The following is a 17,424-nucleotide window of genomic DNA, read 5'->3' on the forward strand; positions in this document are numbered from 1 at the left end:
ACCGAAAAGCTTTCGGAAATTCTCATTTAAAATTCGCGCGCTGTATATTTTCCGATATTTTAAGTTTATGTAGTTTGGCAGCACTGTCCTTAATTACTATGCCAAAAATGAGCGCGATCTGTCAGACAGTTCGTTTACGGCAGCTGTTGAAACCAGTTCACCTCAGTAGGGCGTTGCGAAAAAAACAATGGAAAAAAATATTGAACAAAGAGTTTGCATCAAATTTTGTGTTTCGAACGAAATTTCGTGTGCAGAATCGTTGCGAATGCTACAAAAGGCTTATGGGGAATCAGTTTTATCGAAAACTCAAGTTTATGAGTGGTACAAAGCCTTCCAGGACGGTCGTACGACCGTCGAAGACATTTCGCAACGCACTACTGAGGTGAACTGGTTTCAACAGCTGCCGTAAACGAACTGTCTGACAGATCGAGCTCATTTTTGGCATAGTAATTAAGGACAGTGCTGCCAAACTACATAAACTTAAAATATCGAAAAATATACAGCGCGCGAATTTTAAATGAGAATTTCCGAAAACTTTTCAGTCTTAATGTATGTCATTTCATAGATAATCCTATAGTCTTCAATAAAACAGTACTTATTTTGGGATATCCGCTATACGATAAGAAGAGCGCCATCGGTCAAAAACCTCAACCATTTTAAGCAGAGTTCTTTTTTGCCTTCCTCATTATATGAGTTCCTTGCTCTTATATAATCTGATGTATTACAAAAATCTGATACTACGATATCCAATTACTGCATTAATTTCATGAAGACCTCGAATTTTAGAGTTTCTTTTCGATTTCTAGTTCATGATATAGTAACGCTAATAAATCTTTTAATATAAATTTATCGCTACTGAAAAAACTGAGCAATGAAAATCAAAGTCAGAAGAAATTTTACGCACAATACTAAATTTGTTGAGTATTGCATAAAATCAGTTTAAGTGGACAACTTAACCTACTTTGGGCAAAGACACTTAACTACGTAATTCTAGATACAATGCGTATTTACGTATTTGCGTATTTGTAATTCATTCAAGAACATCTCATATACAATGCCAATAAAACATATATTGTATATGAAAAAGTTTCATTAAGAAATACATATTGTTGTTTATTTTTTGTACTTCAAATAAAGTAATTCAAATCAATACAAAAGATATTAAACACATAGTGCTTTGTTGCAATTCAGTTTGAGATATTTTATCTCAACACACTATTTTACTTGGAAAAGTATAAAATGCATGCGTTGATCAATTATCAAAATAACTTCAAGATTTACGATTCGAAAATATCACCGCTCCTTAACTCGACATAGGTTAGATTAGGTTATACCGGTGTTCTCTAGTAGATCCATTTAGGCCTATTGGCCCTTTGTGTGACCGTATATATAGGAAAAACTCAGGGTTTAAAACCACCTATTATGTTGTAACTATTTGAGCCAGTGCACTAGAGTAGTTTTACTCTCTATTAACTTCGAGGTATTTTCAAAACTTTTCTTTACTCATTGACTGGATTATTGTTTATATACTTCATCAGACTAAGCGAGAATTGATCTCAGATCTGCATACCTCCTCGAGGAGCCTGTAACCATTCTGAGATTCGATAACGTGGTGTTGGTAAGTCTGTCAGTTTTCGTAAATAATTTCAGGGCTCTATTCTTATATACTTTTAAATCGGATTGCGACAGATTTGATTGAAAGGGATACCTAATCTTCTAGCATAGTTCCCTAGTTTACATTGACCTGTAAGTAAACCTACCAAGAGACTGATAACTCTACGGGGTATCTCAATGAGAATTTTGGATTTCCTTTTATCGGAACGTGATCAAATTGCATACGAAAATCTCCTTATGCTTTTCATATTAATTAATCGTACTGAGTCCTTGTTTAAGTGATAAATTTTGAAAGTAATATAAAGACTGATTTTTTCGTAATTGATTTTTATATTGTGACATTGACAACATATTGAATTGGTGGGAAAATTATCATGATAAGATCTATCCAAGAGCATTGTTTAAGAGTAATGGATTTATTTTTCCTAAAATACTATTCAATAAAACCAGCTTAGTCGACAATTCGAAAAAGGAATGGAAAAGCCACCATCTAGAGTTCGCACAGATAAATATTTCAACATCATTAAGGCCAATATCAAAGAAGATTCTGATTTATCAAGTTCGAAGAGCGGTTGGAAAATTTTAAACAAGGATATTGTTTGAGGTCTTTGCAAGTTTTGATTGGTGCAAAAATTGAAACCGCATAATCAAATTTTGTAGTGTGATTTTCATGAATTGGAACTTTATTGGTTAATAGCCGACTTAATTTGATATAGCAATATTTTGTTCAGATTTTGATTTCAAAGAGATGATGCCATATGCAATTCTTATCGAATTTGATGACAAAAATACTTTTCCCTTAAACTTTCTACCAAGATCTTTAGATCTGGAGCCGCTGGACCAGTTTTTATAGAGATACTTCAAAACATCGATATATATCAATATGTAAGCCAGCATCTATGTCAAAATTGGTAGTCAAAATCGCTAGCACTATTCATGTATAGTGCTATTTGAAATACTATTCGTCTTCTCAAATCTCTTTCTAGCAGTATCTATTGATTTTAAAAAATTCGCATATATCATTTTTTGTTTTATTTAACAAAAAATTTAATGAAAGTGTTTAATTTAATGAAAGTGTTTCATTATGACCGGCACGACTCCTCCCAACGCGAGGAATGATTGTGACTTACTTATTCTAGATGTTTAGCTGTGGGACAGATGTCCTATGCGAGGTTATCGGTGTATTAAGAACAAGTTCTACGTCTATAGTTTAAATTATGAGTTTTTGAGCAAGAATTATTTTTACGTTTAGTATTTTGAATTTTATTTTACCACTCCCTTCTCTAAAGCACATATGCGATCCTTCATATTATTGTTGGACATTTTTGGATTTGTACAGTATGCAGCATCATATTGCCAAGAGACATACAAATATTTCTATGTTTTTGATATTGTCTAATTAGCTTTTATGCGTACATATGTTAGGGCGCTACTTTAATTAAAAACATTTTCACAGCATACTTTTAGGCAGATTTTATAAATATTTCTTATCTTATTCCAATAAACAAGAAATTCAGTACAAAACAAAATTCAAGAACTTTTCTGCTTCTTACTAAAATTAATTGTCTTTTTTCCTTCCCTCAACAGCAAACAAAACAAAAAAACGTTTTAAACGGTGAACATAAAATTTTTATAAATAGATTTATTTCATTGTTATTCATTATTTATATAATAAATAATGAATAAAAACCAGAGTGTAAATTATTTAAATAACCAAACGGTTGTGCTCTGATGTTAGGTACAAAACTTATATTCCAAATAAAAAACGTATAAATAATTTGTAAATTTTCCAAATTTTGCCGTTTATGGATTTTTTAGATTTTTTAAAGACCTTGACCACTCAACCAATCATCTAGAAAAATCAAAAAAAATGGACCATCGTTGAGAAAACCCAGCGAGTTAAATTAAATATATTAAAGTGTTCTTTACATTAATTGAATTGCCTTTTTGTGTTAAATATTTCCACACAATAGCTCAGTTCAGTCTTATCAATTTAGTCTATTCAATTCTCAGTTAATCGGGAGATAAATTCTCAGTTAATGTATTTGAGTTAAAGTATGGCAAGTGTAGGTGAACACCTGCCCGCAGACTATTTGCAATTAACTAGTTTGACGTTACCACCATTGGATAATGTCAACGTCTTGTTCGTGACAACTGGTAAAAATGACTTATTTATGAAATTTAAATCTTAAAATCAAGTCACTCGTTAGTGAATTAGGAAGTCAAACACCCTGAAACAGTTTGGTTTATAATAGCTTAGACGCAGAAGTGACACAGAAAATGTTTGGATTTCTTGTTCAGATACTATTAAACAAATGATACTACCTGCAGAAGACATAGGAAGACTTGTACTCAGTACGCATGTAAAAATGGTTAATTTTTAACCCAGTGCATTTCTTTTTTCGCGGGAAAAGTTCTTTGAGATGAAATGATCTATTGGCAATGACATGCATCTTTAAGATCTTTTTCTGATATTGATATACTGATATTATTACAAAAATTAGAACCGAAAAAATTAGATTCCTTTAATTTTTATAATGCTATATAATGAGGCCCTATGCTCCACTTAGAAGTAGATATATATATAGAAGAATGATGTGTAGTACAATTCAATATGAGACCCTATACTCCACTTAGGAGAGAAAGACAGCAAGAAGAAGAAGAATGGTATATAGTACAATTTCATGAGATGTCCTATGCTTCACTTAGAAGAGAAGAGCTACAAGAAGAAGAAGAATGATATATAGTACAATTCAATGAGAGGCTCTATGCTTCACTTAGAAGAGAAGAGCTACAAGAAGAAAAAGAATGATATATAGTACAATTTCATGAGACGTCCTATGATCCACTGAGAAATAGATATATATATATATATAGAAGAATGATATGTAGTACAATTCAATATGAGAGGCTCTATGCTTAACTTAGAAGAGAAGAGCTACAAGAAGAAGAAGAATGATATATAGTACAATTCGATGAGAGGTCCTATGCTCCACTTAGGAGAGAAAGACAGCAAGAAGAAGAAGAATGATATATAGTACAATTCAATGAGAGTCTCTATGCTTCACTTAGAAGAGAAGAGCTACAAGAAGAAGAAGAATGATATATAGTACAATTCAATATAGTTCAGTGTAATATATTGTAAGTAACGAACGTAAAGAATGATTTTCAAGTGAAGAAACACCCTACTAAGCTTATAGCATTAAACTTTAACAATTAAATATTTTTAGCTTAAGTATTTTATTTTTTGAATTATTTTAATTTATTTATTTATATTGTTTTAACATTTTGTTTGTATAAAAATAATATCCATATAGATTATATAAAAAAAATACAACTTATTTAAATGTTTACCATTTGTGCTCAGTGAGATTTGTGGACATCTTCTGCTGTAAACATGAGGCTGCTGTTATCAGTGAATTTGTACCCATACTTGTGTAAATATATTAATATATATATAAATAAATATAAATGCTAAATGCATTTATTTACTGCAGTTCGTACTGATAAGTAAAAATATACACATTCAGCCACATACTTAATATAATATTTTTGTATATGAAATATCTTAGTTTGTTGCGCTTTGGTTTAGCTTTATTGTCTTAATGTTGACTTTTAATATTAATTAACATCTGATAAGCAGACAAACATTTTGTAAATAATAATTGAATGTAAATAATTGTGTGCTTAATATAGGAATTAATAATGATGAATAAATTAAATCTCTAATGCCTACCTAGCCCAGTTCATAAATAATTAAATTTAAAAATTCGCTCTGAATTGTTTTCTCATCAAGTAAACACGTATAGTGCAAACGTAAGTACAAATATAACTAAATATAGATTACAAATATATTATAAATAAAAAAATAAAATCGTAGTATAATTCTTGTGCAGGCCGCTTCTTCTTCTGTCTTCAATTAAGCCGCTTCTCCGTTTGGCTTTCCATTTTTACCCGCCATAATGACTGCTAGCTCCTCTCCATTTTCAGCGACATCGCATTTACGTTGCTTCTTACCAAACATCTCCCCATCCGCGATTGTTTCCAACATAGGCTTGTTGTGCGTCTCTGGTAGCAAGAGCGACAGCAAACCACCTGTAAATGCTAGAGCACCACAAATGATCAGAGGTAGTGGACGCCAAATTTGACCAAGTAGATTCAAGTAGGGAGCCAAAATGCCACCAACCCGCGCCATCATTGACGATGCACCTAAACCTACATTGCGCACCACTGTTGGAAATTGTTCAGCGGAGAAAATGTAAATTGTTCCATAAGCGGCAGTGATAGCTAATTTTCCAAACATAGCAAGCGCTATAATCAGCCAGTTCGTATCAGCAGGCACTATAACAGTTAATAATAACGCTACTCCCGCAGCCAACATGCAACCACAAAGTATTGTACGTCGTCCCCATCTGTTCAGTGTAAAAAGCAAAAAGGTATATCCCGGAATCTCAACGGCACCAGAGATCATAAAATTTAATAGCACATTGCCTCCCAAATTATTAGTATTCCAGGAGAGCCCATAATATGTGCCACTGTTCACAAACCAATCGAAAAATATGAGCAACGTTTTACGACGCAAATTCGGATACTTCAGCAGATCGAATACATTTGGTGCTTTTTCATTTGGATCTTTTGTTTCTTGCTTCTTTTTTTCTTCCTCTTCATCGATGAGATTGTCATAAACTTCTGATGGTATTACGACTCCATTTACTTTAGCCGCTTTCTGTATAACAACAACTGCCTCTGATTTACGACCTTTAGACAGCAACCAACGTGCAGATTCTGGTATAATCCAATGGTAACACATGAAAGCTAAACCAGGTAGTGTCAGTGCAATCTGCAACCAACGCCAGTCATGTATGAAATAAGCAAATCCTGCAGTCAGCATAAAACCAACCGAAAAGAACATTTGACACGCAACGCCAGCAAAGAGACGCCTTGAAGGGCCCACCATTTCCATGGCTATCACATATGCCACAAGAAACACGCCAGAAGTAGTAGCGCCAATAATCATGCGAGATATAGTGTAAGTAAAATATTCCGGTGCTATGCCAGCCAATATGCCAAATATCACTTGAATGACAAGTGAAGCAAAAAATATGGGTTTACGTCCATACTTATCGGAGAGCTGACCAAAAATAATGCTCCCCAGCAAGACACCAACCATAAACAAGGAGTCACTAGTCGCTGCCAGTAAACTGCGATGACACACCATGTTCCATTCAGTCACTGCGCTGTTCTCGTACTGAGACTTGTCATACACATAAGCGCTGCATTGCGCAGTGCCATTGGCACTATTCGGCGTGCTGCCGTTCAAATAGTCAAACGTATAGTTCGCATTGTAGTACTCACAAGTCTTGAATTTGTCCCCTAATTCTGTTGGTGGATAGGATAACTTCCATATATGCGCTGGCAGTTCATAAGACACATTTTGCTCGTGTTCAAAGGGCAGCACACAACGGAAATCTGGTTTCGCCAATAGAAAAACACCAGCTAGCTTATGAAAAGCGCACGATATCGCGGGAAGGCAGAGAAGAAAGTAAATCTGTTTTTGATATCTGCCGAAATCGCCTAAGTAACCAATTACTTCATCATAGCCCATCTTGTTAAGTTCGAGTTATTCGAGATGATAGAAACTCGAGCGGTTCCCGCGTAAAATTTAAATTATTTTCAATTTTGATTCAGTTTTGTTTTATTTTGTTTTTAATTTGTTTTTATTTTGTAGGAAGCCGAAAATGCGTAAACTTGACACTGAAAAGCACGAAAGCAACAAAATCGCTAAAACAAAGAAAACTGAAGTGAAAAAATTTCAAGCAGAACGAATTCGACGTCTGTTTGTGAGTTTATCGGTGTGCATGAATCACTACATGCGCACTCGACGCCGTGTCTTTCGCTCTCCGCCTCGGTTCTCGGCTCTTGGCTCTTGGCTCTTGGGTCTTGCCAATTCGAACACAGTAACGCGTTGGCTAAAGTACGTGGTGGCGCGTTCTATTGTTGGCTGCACAGATTAGCGAAGATAAGTTAGAAAAGTCTTGCTAACTACGTAGATAATGCCGCCACCTCATGCCTCATGCCTGTTGCCTGTTGCGCTGTCGACTACTGCACATGTTCGGTTTGAAATAGGCCAACAGCTGTGCTCATACAACAATTCAACGAATAAACGATTCAACGATTCAACGATTCAACAAGTATCTCACAGGCACACTGGCACCATTTCATACGGCATTCGCACAGCAGATTGCGAATAGCTTTGCTTTTTGCAAGGTAACGCGGCGTATACGTAATCGTAACTATGTGAATGTGAATGTCTTCGCTGCGACTGCTGCTTATAGCAATTATCTATTTCTTGTTTATTAGAAACGCAGTTGGTAGTTCAATGACCAACGCTTACTTCACTTTACCGCACAAACCGTTTTCTTTGCTATTCCTTCAATCAGATGCTTGTATCATTATACCGCGCACAACAGTCTCACGTCCGCATTTCACGTCCACAGTTCTTCACAAACTGATTTATATGCTTGACTATCAAACTCACTTAACTCACTTAACCAACCAACAGACCACATTGTGCGAGCCATCATATTTTCACTCAAACGCAAATTGTATCTCTGTTAGATTTCTATAATCGCCGCTAGATACGAGTGAGTGTGTATGAGTGTGAGACTCTCGTTCAGACTCTTGCAATCTGCACGTGAGTGAGTGAAGACTATTCAACTGCCAAAAGAAACATATATAATGGCAGCACACAAAAGCTCGCACAGCCTCTGCAACTCAACTCAATAGGAACCAGCAACGCACGATACATTCGCTAGATACATTTGCTGTATGAGTATTACCGCTTCACTGATTAGATACATATGGCGTGACTGTGCAGATACCTACGCTGATATCCTGTGTACTACTTTCTACTACTTTCTAACGTTCTTCCGCGTTTGTGTTAGGGTGTACACAACACATGACCTCCGCATGGCTGTAGCACGATTATTTTTCCTCAAAGCCCGCCAACTCGTAATGTCTTCTCTACGTATGTAAATCCAATGGCCTTTGTTACTAGAAAAAAAAAACTGTTCAGTTAAAAATATCCACAAATATCCACAATATGGGAAAAAAGAATAAAGAACAAATGACACAATTATTTTTGCCATTGCCGCTGATTAAGTTGAGATAGTGAAATATAAAAATCAATGTCGAACGACATTTTTTTAGTACAACATGTAAATATCTACTCATATATTTATTTATAAAACTTCAAACGTGCTGAATTAAACATTTAAAAAGTGAACACTACTCACGTAGATGAGTAGTAGTAGTCCAATACTTCCTTAGTTAGAACGAAATCAACTACATTATTTATTAAATGCATAAAATTTTAACTTAATTTAATAGTTAATTATATTTAACTATTTTTTACTGTATAAAAAAACTCTTGGAACTTTACTTAATAATATTCGTGGATCTTAGTCAGTTTTCTTAAGATGGTAACTATATAACACAGATACAGAAGTCAATAAAGACCCTGTGTTAATAAATAATAGACTGTTAATAAAGATAAAAATACTCTTGGAACTTTACTTAATGCTATTCGTGGATCTTAGTCAGTTTTCTTAAGATGGTAACTATATGATACAGATACAGAAGTCAATAAAGACCCTGTCTGGACTGTTAATAAAGATAAAAATACTCTTGAAACTTTACTAAATACTATTCGTGGATCTTAGTCAGTTTTCTTAAGATGGTAACTATATGATACAGATACAGAAGTCAATAAAGACCCTGTGTTAATAAATAATAGACTGTTAATAAAGATAAAAATACTCTTGGAACTTACTTAATGCTATTCGTGGATCTTAGTCAGTTTTCTTAAGATGGTAACTATATGATACAGATACAGAAGTCCATAATGACCCTGTGTAGACTGTTAATAAAGATAAAAATACTCTTGAAACTTTACTTAATGCTATTCGTGAATCTTAGTCAGTTTTCTTAAGATGGTAACTATATGATACAGATACAGAAGTCAATAAAGACCCTGTGTTAATAAATAATAGACTGTTAATAAAGATAAAAATACTCTTGAAACTTTACTTAATGCTATTCGTGAATCTTAGTCAGTTTTCTTAAGATGGTAACTGTATAATACAGATACAGAAGTCCATAATGACCCTGTGTAGACTGTTAATAAAGATAAAAATACTCTTGAAACTTTACTTAATGCTATTCGTGGATCTTAGTCATTTTTCTTAAGATGGTAACTATATGATACAGATACAGAAGTCAATAAAGACCCTGTGTAGACTGTTAATAAAGATAAAAATACTCTTGAAACTTTACTTAATGCTATTCGTGAATCTTAGTCAGTTTTCTTAAGATGGTAACTATATAATACAGATACAGAAGTCCATAATGACCCTGTGTAGACTGTTAATAAAGATAAAAATACTCTTGAAACTTTACTTAATGCTATTCGTGAATCTTAGTCAGTTTTCTTAAGATGGTAACTGTATAATACAGATACAGAAGTCCATAATGACCCTGTGTAGACTGTTAATAAAGATAAAAATACTCTTGAAACTTTACTTAATGCTATTCGTGGATCTTAGTCATTTTTCTTAAGATGGTAACTATATGATACAGATACAGAAGTCAATAAAGACCCTGTGTAGACTGTTAATAAAGATAAAAATACTCTTGAAACTTTACTTAATGCTATTCGTGAATCTTAGTCAGTTTTCTTAAGATGGTAACTGTATAATACAGATACAGAAGTCCATAATGACCCTGTGTAGACTGTTAATAAAGATAAAAATACTCTTGGAACTTTACTTAATGCTATTCGTGGATCTTAGTCAGTTTTCTTAAGATGGTAACTATATGATACAGATACAGAAGTCAATAAAGACCCTGATTTAATAAATAATAGACTGTTAATAAAGATAAAAATACTCTTGGAACTTTACTAAATACTATTCGTGGATCTTAGTCAGTTTTCTTAAGATGGTAACTATATGATACAGATACAGAAGTCAATAAAGACCCTGTGTTAATAAATAATAGACTGTTAATAAAGATAAAAATACTCTTGGAACTTACTTAATGCTATCGTGGATCTTAGTCAGTTTTCTTAAGATGGTAACTATATGATACAGATACAGAAGTCAATAAAGACCCTGTCTGGACTGTTAATAAAGATAAAAATACTCTTGAAACTTTACTAAATACTATTCGTGGATCTTAGTCAGTTTTCTTAAGATGGTAACTATATGATACAGATACAGAAGTCAATAAAGACCCTGTGTTAATAAATAATAGACTGTTAATAAAGATAAAAATACTCTTGAAACTTTACTTAATGCTATTCGTGAATCTTAGTCAGTTTTCTTAAGATGGTAACTGTATAATACAGATACAGAAGTCCATAATGACCCTGTGTAGACTGTTAATAAAGATAAAAATACTCTTGGAACTTTACTTAATGCTATTCGTGGATCTTAGTCATTTTTCTTAAGATGGTAACTATATGATACAGATACAGAAGTCAATAAAGACCCTGTGTAGACTGTTAATAAAGATAAAAATACTCTTGAAACTTTACTTAATGCTATTCGTGAATCTTAGTCAGTTTTCTTAAGATGGTAACTATATAATACAGATACAGAAGTCAATAATGACCCTGTGTAGACTGTTAATAAAGATAAAAATACTCTTGAAACTTTACTTAATGCTATTCGTGAATCTTAGTCAGTTTTCTTAAGATGGTAACTGTATAATACAGATACAGAAGTCCATAATGACCCTGTGTAGACTGTTAATAAAGATAAAAATACTCTTGGAACTTTACTTAATGCTATTCGTGGATCTTAGTCAGTTTTCTTAAGATGGTAACTATATGATACAGATACAGAAGTCAATAAAGACCCTGTGTTAATAAATAATAGACTGTTAATAAAGATAAAAATACTCTTGGAACTTTACTTAATGCTATTCGTGGATCTTAGTCATTTTTCTTAAGATGGTAACTATATGATACAGATACAGAAGTCAATAAAGACCCTGTGTAGACTGTTAATAAAGATAAAAATACTCTTGGAACTTTACTTAATGCTATTCGTGGATGTTAGTCAGTTTTCTTAAGATGGTAACTATATGATACAGATACAGAAGTCAATAAAGACCCTGTGTAGACTGTTAATAAAGATAAAAATACTCTTGAAACTTTACTAAATACTATTCGTGGATCTTAGTCAGTTTTCTTAAGATGGTAACTATATGATACAGATACAGAAGTCAATAAAGACCCTGTGTAGACTGTTAATAAAGATAAAAATACTCTTGAAACTTTACTTAATGCTATTCGTGAATCTTAGTCAGTTTTCTTAAGATGGTAACTATATAATACAGATACAGAAGTCAATAAAGACCCTGTGTAGACTGTTAATAAAGATAAAAATACTCTTGAAACTTTACTTAATGCTATTCGTGAATCTTAGTCAGTTTTCTTAAGATGGTAACTATATAATACAGATACAGAAGTCAATAAAGACCCTGTGTAGACTGTTAATAAAGATAAAAATACTCTTGAAACTTTACTTAATGCTATTCGTGAATCTTAGTCAGTTTTCTTAAGATGGTAACTATATAATACAGATACAGAAGTCAATAAAGACCCTGTATAGACTGTTAATAAAGATAAAAATACTCTTGAAACTTTACTAAATACTATTCGTGAATCTTAGTCAGTTTTCTTAAGATGGTAACTATATAATACAGATACAGAAGTCAATAAAGACCCTGTGTAGACTGTTAATAAAGATAAAAATACTCTTGGAACTTTACTTAATGCTATTCGTGGATCTTAGTCAGTTTTCTTAAGATGGTAACTATATGATACAGATACAGAAGTCAATAAAGACCCTGTGTTAGACTGTTAATAAAGATAAAAATACTCTTGAAACTTTACTTAATGCTATTCGTGGATCTTAGTCATTTTTCTTAAGATGGTAACTATATGATACAGATACAGAAGTCAATAAAGACCCTGTGTAGACTGTTAATAAAGATAAAAATACTCTTGAAACTTTACTTAATGCTATTCGTGAATCTTAGTCAGTTTTCTTAAGATGGTAACTATATAATACAGATACAGAAGTCCATAATGACCCTGTGTAGACTGTTAATAAAGATAAAAATACTCTTGAAACTTTACTTAATGCTATTCGTGAATCTTAGTCAGTTTTCTTAAGATGGTAACTATATAATACAGATACAGAAGTCAATAAAGACCCTGTGTAGACTGTTAATAAAGATAAAAATACTCTTGAAACTTTACTTAATGCTATTCGTGAATCTTAGTCAGTTTTCTTAAGATGGTAACTATATAATACAGATACAGAAGTCAATAAAGACCCTGTGTAGACTGTTAATAAAGATAAAAATACTCTTGAAACTTTACTTAATGCTATTCGTGAATCTTAGTCAGTTTTCTTAAGATGGTAACTGTATAATACAGATACAGAAGTCCATAATGACCCTGTGTAGACTGTTAATAAAGATAAAAATACTCTTGGAACTTTACTTAATGCTATTCGTGGATCTTAGTCAGTTTTCTTAAGATGGTAACTATATGATACAGATACAGAAGTCAATAAAGACCCTGAGTTAATAAATAATAGACTGTTAATAAAGATAAAAATACTCTTGGAACTTTACTAAATACTATTCGTGGATCTTAGTCAGTTTTCTTAAGATGGTAACTATATGATACAGATACAGAAGTCAATAAAGACCCTGTGTAGACTGTTAATAAAGATAAAAATACTCTTGGAACTTACTTAATGCTATCGTGGATCTTAGTCAGTTTTCTTAAGATGGTAACTATATGATACAGATACAGAAGTCAATAAAGACCCTGTCTGGACTGTTAATAAAGATAAAAATACTCTTGAAACTTTACTAAATACTATTCGTGGATCTTAGTCAGTTTTCTTAAGATGGTAACTATATGATACAGATACAGAAGTCAATAAAGACCCTGTGTTAATAAATAATAGACTGTTAATAAAGATAAAAATACTCTTGAAACTTTACTTAATGCTATTCGTGAATCTTAGTCAGTTTTCTTAAGATGGTAACTGTATAATACAGATACAGAAGTCCATAATGACCCTGTGTAGACTGTTAATAAAGATAAAAATACTCTTGGAACTTTACTTAATGCTATTCGTGGATCTTAGTCATTTTTCTTAAGATGGTAACTATATGATACAGATACAGAAGTCAATAAAGACCCTGTGTAGACTGTTAATAAAGATAAAAATACTCTTGAAACTTTACTTAATGCTATTCGTGAATCTTAGTCAGTTTTCTTAAGATGGTAACTATATGATACAGATACAGAAGTCAATAAAGACCCTGTGTAGACTGTTAATAAAGATAAAAATACTCTTGGAACTTTACTTAATGCTATTCGTGGATCTTAGTCATTTTTCTTAAGATGGTAACTATATGATACAGATACAGAAGTCAATAAAGACCCTGTGTAGACTGTTAATAAAGATAAAAATACTCTTGGAACTTTACTTAATGCTATTCGTGGATCTTAGTCATTTTTCTTAAGATGGTAACTATATGATACAGATACAGAAGTCAATAAAGACCCTGTGTAGACTGTTAATAAAGATAAAAATACTCTTGAAACTTTACTTAATGCTATTCGTGAATCTTAGTCAGTTTTCTTAAGATGGTAACTGTATAATACAGATACAGAAGTCCATAATGACCCTGTGTAGACTGTTAATAAAGATAAAAATACTCTTGGAACTTTACTTAATGCTATTCGTGGATCTTAGTCAGTTTTCTTAAGATGGTAACTATATGATACAGATACAGAAGTCAATAAAGACCCTGATTTAATAAATAATAGACTGTTAATAAAGATAAAAATACTCTTGGAACTTTACTAAATACTATTCGTGGATCTTAGTCAGTTTTCTTAAGATGGTAACTATATGATACAGATACAGAAGTCAATAAAGACCCTGTGTTAATAAATAATAGACTGTTAATAAAGATAAAAATACTCTTGGAACTTACTTAATGCTATCGTGGATCTTAGTCAGTTTTCTTAAGATGGTAACTATATGATACAGATACAGAAGTCAATAAAGACCCTGTCTGGACTGTTAATAAAGATAAAAATACTCTTGAAACTTTACTAAATACTATTCGTGGATCTTAGTCAGTTTTCTTAAGATGGTAACTATATGATACAGATACAGAAGTCAATAAAGACCCTGTGTTAATAAATAATAGACTGTTAATAAAGATAAAAATACTCTTGAAACTTTACTTAATGCTATTCGTGAATCTTAGTCAGTTTTCTTAAGATGGTAACTGTATAATACAGATACAGAAGTCCATAATGACCCTGTGTAGACTGTTAATAAAGATAAAAATACTCTTGGAACTTTACTTAATGCTATTCGTGGATCTTAGTCATTTTTCTTAAGATGGTAACTATATGATACAGATACAGAAGTCAATAAAGACCCTGTGTAGACTGTTAATAAAGATAAAAATACTCTTGAAACTTTACTTAATGCTATTCGTGAATCTTAGTCAGTTTTCTTAAGATGGTAACTATATAATACAGATACAGAAGTCAATAATGACCCTGTGTAGACTGTTAATAAAGATAAAAATACTCTTGAAACTTTACTTAATGCTATTCGTGAATCTTAGTCAGTTTTCTTAAGATGGTAACTGTATAATACAGATACAGAAGTCCATAATGACCCTGTGTAGACTGTTAATAAAGATAAAAATACTCTTGGAACTTTACTTAATGCTATTCGTGGATCTTAGTCAGTTTTCTTAAGATGGTAACTATATGATACAGATACAGAAGTCAATAAAGACCCTGTGTTAATAAATAATAGACTGTTAATAAAGATAAAAATACTCTTGGAACTTTACTTAATGCTATTCGTGGATCTTAGTCATTTTTCTTAAGATGGTAACTATATGATACAGATACAGAAGTCAATAAAGACCCTGTGTAGACTGTTAATAAAGATAAAAATACTCTTGGAACTTTACTTAATGCTATTCGTGGATGTTAGTCAGTTTTCTTAAGATGGTAACTATATGATACAGATACAGAAGTCAATAAAGAGCCTGTGTAGACGGTTGAGTGCATGCATTCACTCAATTCGAAATCTATTCATATAAGAATTTCCTACTTACAAATTTTTGAATGTAATAGAAACAAAAACCGCTTTTGCGTGACAAGGTAGATATAAAACTTCTATCAATCATTGTAGCTACAAGATTAGCATCTAGATTAAACCTATTAATATCTCATTTATTAAACATATAATAGACGTTCAATATAATCTGCAAAAATTTATTGACATTTTGAAATTTTTTGTTTATTTATATTTATCAGTACCTTTACTTATCTCGATAAACTTTTCTAAACTATGCTTAAGCTTTCTTAGTCTCTTCAAGTAGTGCCTTGTACAAAAATCTTTAAAACATCCATTTGCAACGGATCTAGGATCCAGATCTGGTGCATAAACCATTGCCAATCGTTTTTATAATATTTAATATATTTCGTTATTAATTTATAGCTCCTGTCTTTGTACGACCTCTTTCGATATAGTTAGCCAACGACACATTCTTGCCATTCCAAAAACCTATAACTATGAGCTTTCACATATACCAGTACAGACATTGTCTACTTTGAAGATGTTTCAACTTTTTTGATGGCTTTACGATCTCAAAAATACAGCGGTGGATCAAGAAGAGCCTAATTTTGTGTAAAGCATTGTGCATTATTCACTAAACATAGTTCTTTAAGCAAAGACTGTGGAACAGCCACAGTCTTAGCAAACTTCATGATTTTTATTCGACGATTATTTGAGTAAACAATTGATTGAGTCGGAGTAAACAATTTTTGTCGCTCTGTCTACAACATGTACCCCTGATCTTACAACTGTTGCATATGATGAGACAAATTCCCTATAAAATATTTGTTAATTTTTTGTAATTTGCAATGGATTATTTTATACATATTCATATTCAGATTCAATTTGTAATTGAATCACAGTGCGATACATATTTTTCTACATTTTCACAAATACATGAAGTTGCATTTCTTGGTCTACATCTGGGCTGTCCAGATCAGATGCAATCACGGGCCAATACAAAACACTATACAGATTGGAGGGCCGATTACAGATTAGCTGGTAACTTTTACTGATTAAGCCTGTTTTCTGACCTTTTTGATACGCATTGCCAAACATTATTTCTAAAGCAGAATTCTAATGAAAATTAAAAAAGAAATTTCCGGTTTATGGGATAGAGTTCTGCTTTATATTATATTTACAAAGTTTAAAAGAGTATATGGATTAGATGAATTGAAAAGTATTTCAAAATGTAAATTTCAATATTTAAAAATGAATTTACAAACTATATAAAAAGAACCAAGCTCTATCCCAAAGTTTTATCCTACACCCAAATTTAGGATGACTTCGATTATTATAAGTAAAATTTAACCCTAAAATGAAACTCAATATGAGTCAACTTACCTACCTTTTAACAAAAACCAGCATTTCTTGTTAGCACAATAGACGTCATACTAACATCATCCGGACACCATATCTAATATAATACGTACATTATTATTTCAACAAGTCCCTGTGGCATCATTGCTTACCATCGTATTCTTCGTATTCATCGTGTTCATCGTTTTATAAAATAAATTCGGTTTTATAATTCATTTAGCAAAATAGCATAAAAAATTTATTT

General features: G+C 32.2%; 1 protein-coding gene across 1 annotated transcript; it reads right to left on the minus strand.

Annotated features, from left to right (window-relative positions):
* Positions 1–5,152: 5,152 nt before the first annotated feature.
* Positions 5,153–8,105, minus strand: LOC119678198 (organic cation transporter protein-like). The gene has a single exon (XM_038089899.1). It carries the CDS (start codon positions 7,217–7,219, stop codon positions 5,534–5,536), a length of 1,686 nt encoding a protein of 561 aa, XP_037945827.1. The 5' UTR covers positions 7,220–8,105; the 3' UTR covers positions 5,153–5,533.
* Between the last annotated feature and the right edge of the window lie 9,319 nt (positions 8,106–17,424).

The sequence above is a fragment of the Teleopsis dalmanni genome, chromosome 2 (genome assembly GCF_002237135.1).
Source record: "Teleopsis dalmanni isolate 2A chromosome 2, ASM223713v2, whole genome shotgun sequence".
In the NCBI taxonomy this organism is placed as follows: Eukaryota; Metazoa; Arthropoda; class Insecta; order Diptera; family Diopsidae; genus Teleopsis; species Teleopsis dalmanni.

What these genes read in the sequence shown, in the direction of transcription:
- LOC119678198 (XM_038089899.1), bottom strand. Translation starts at nt 7,219, where the DNA reads ATGGGCTATGATGAAGTAATTGGTTACTTAGGCGATTTCGGCAGATAT.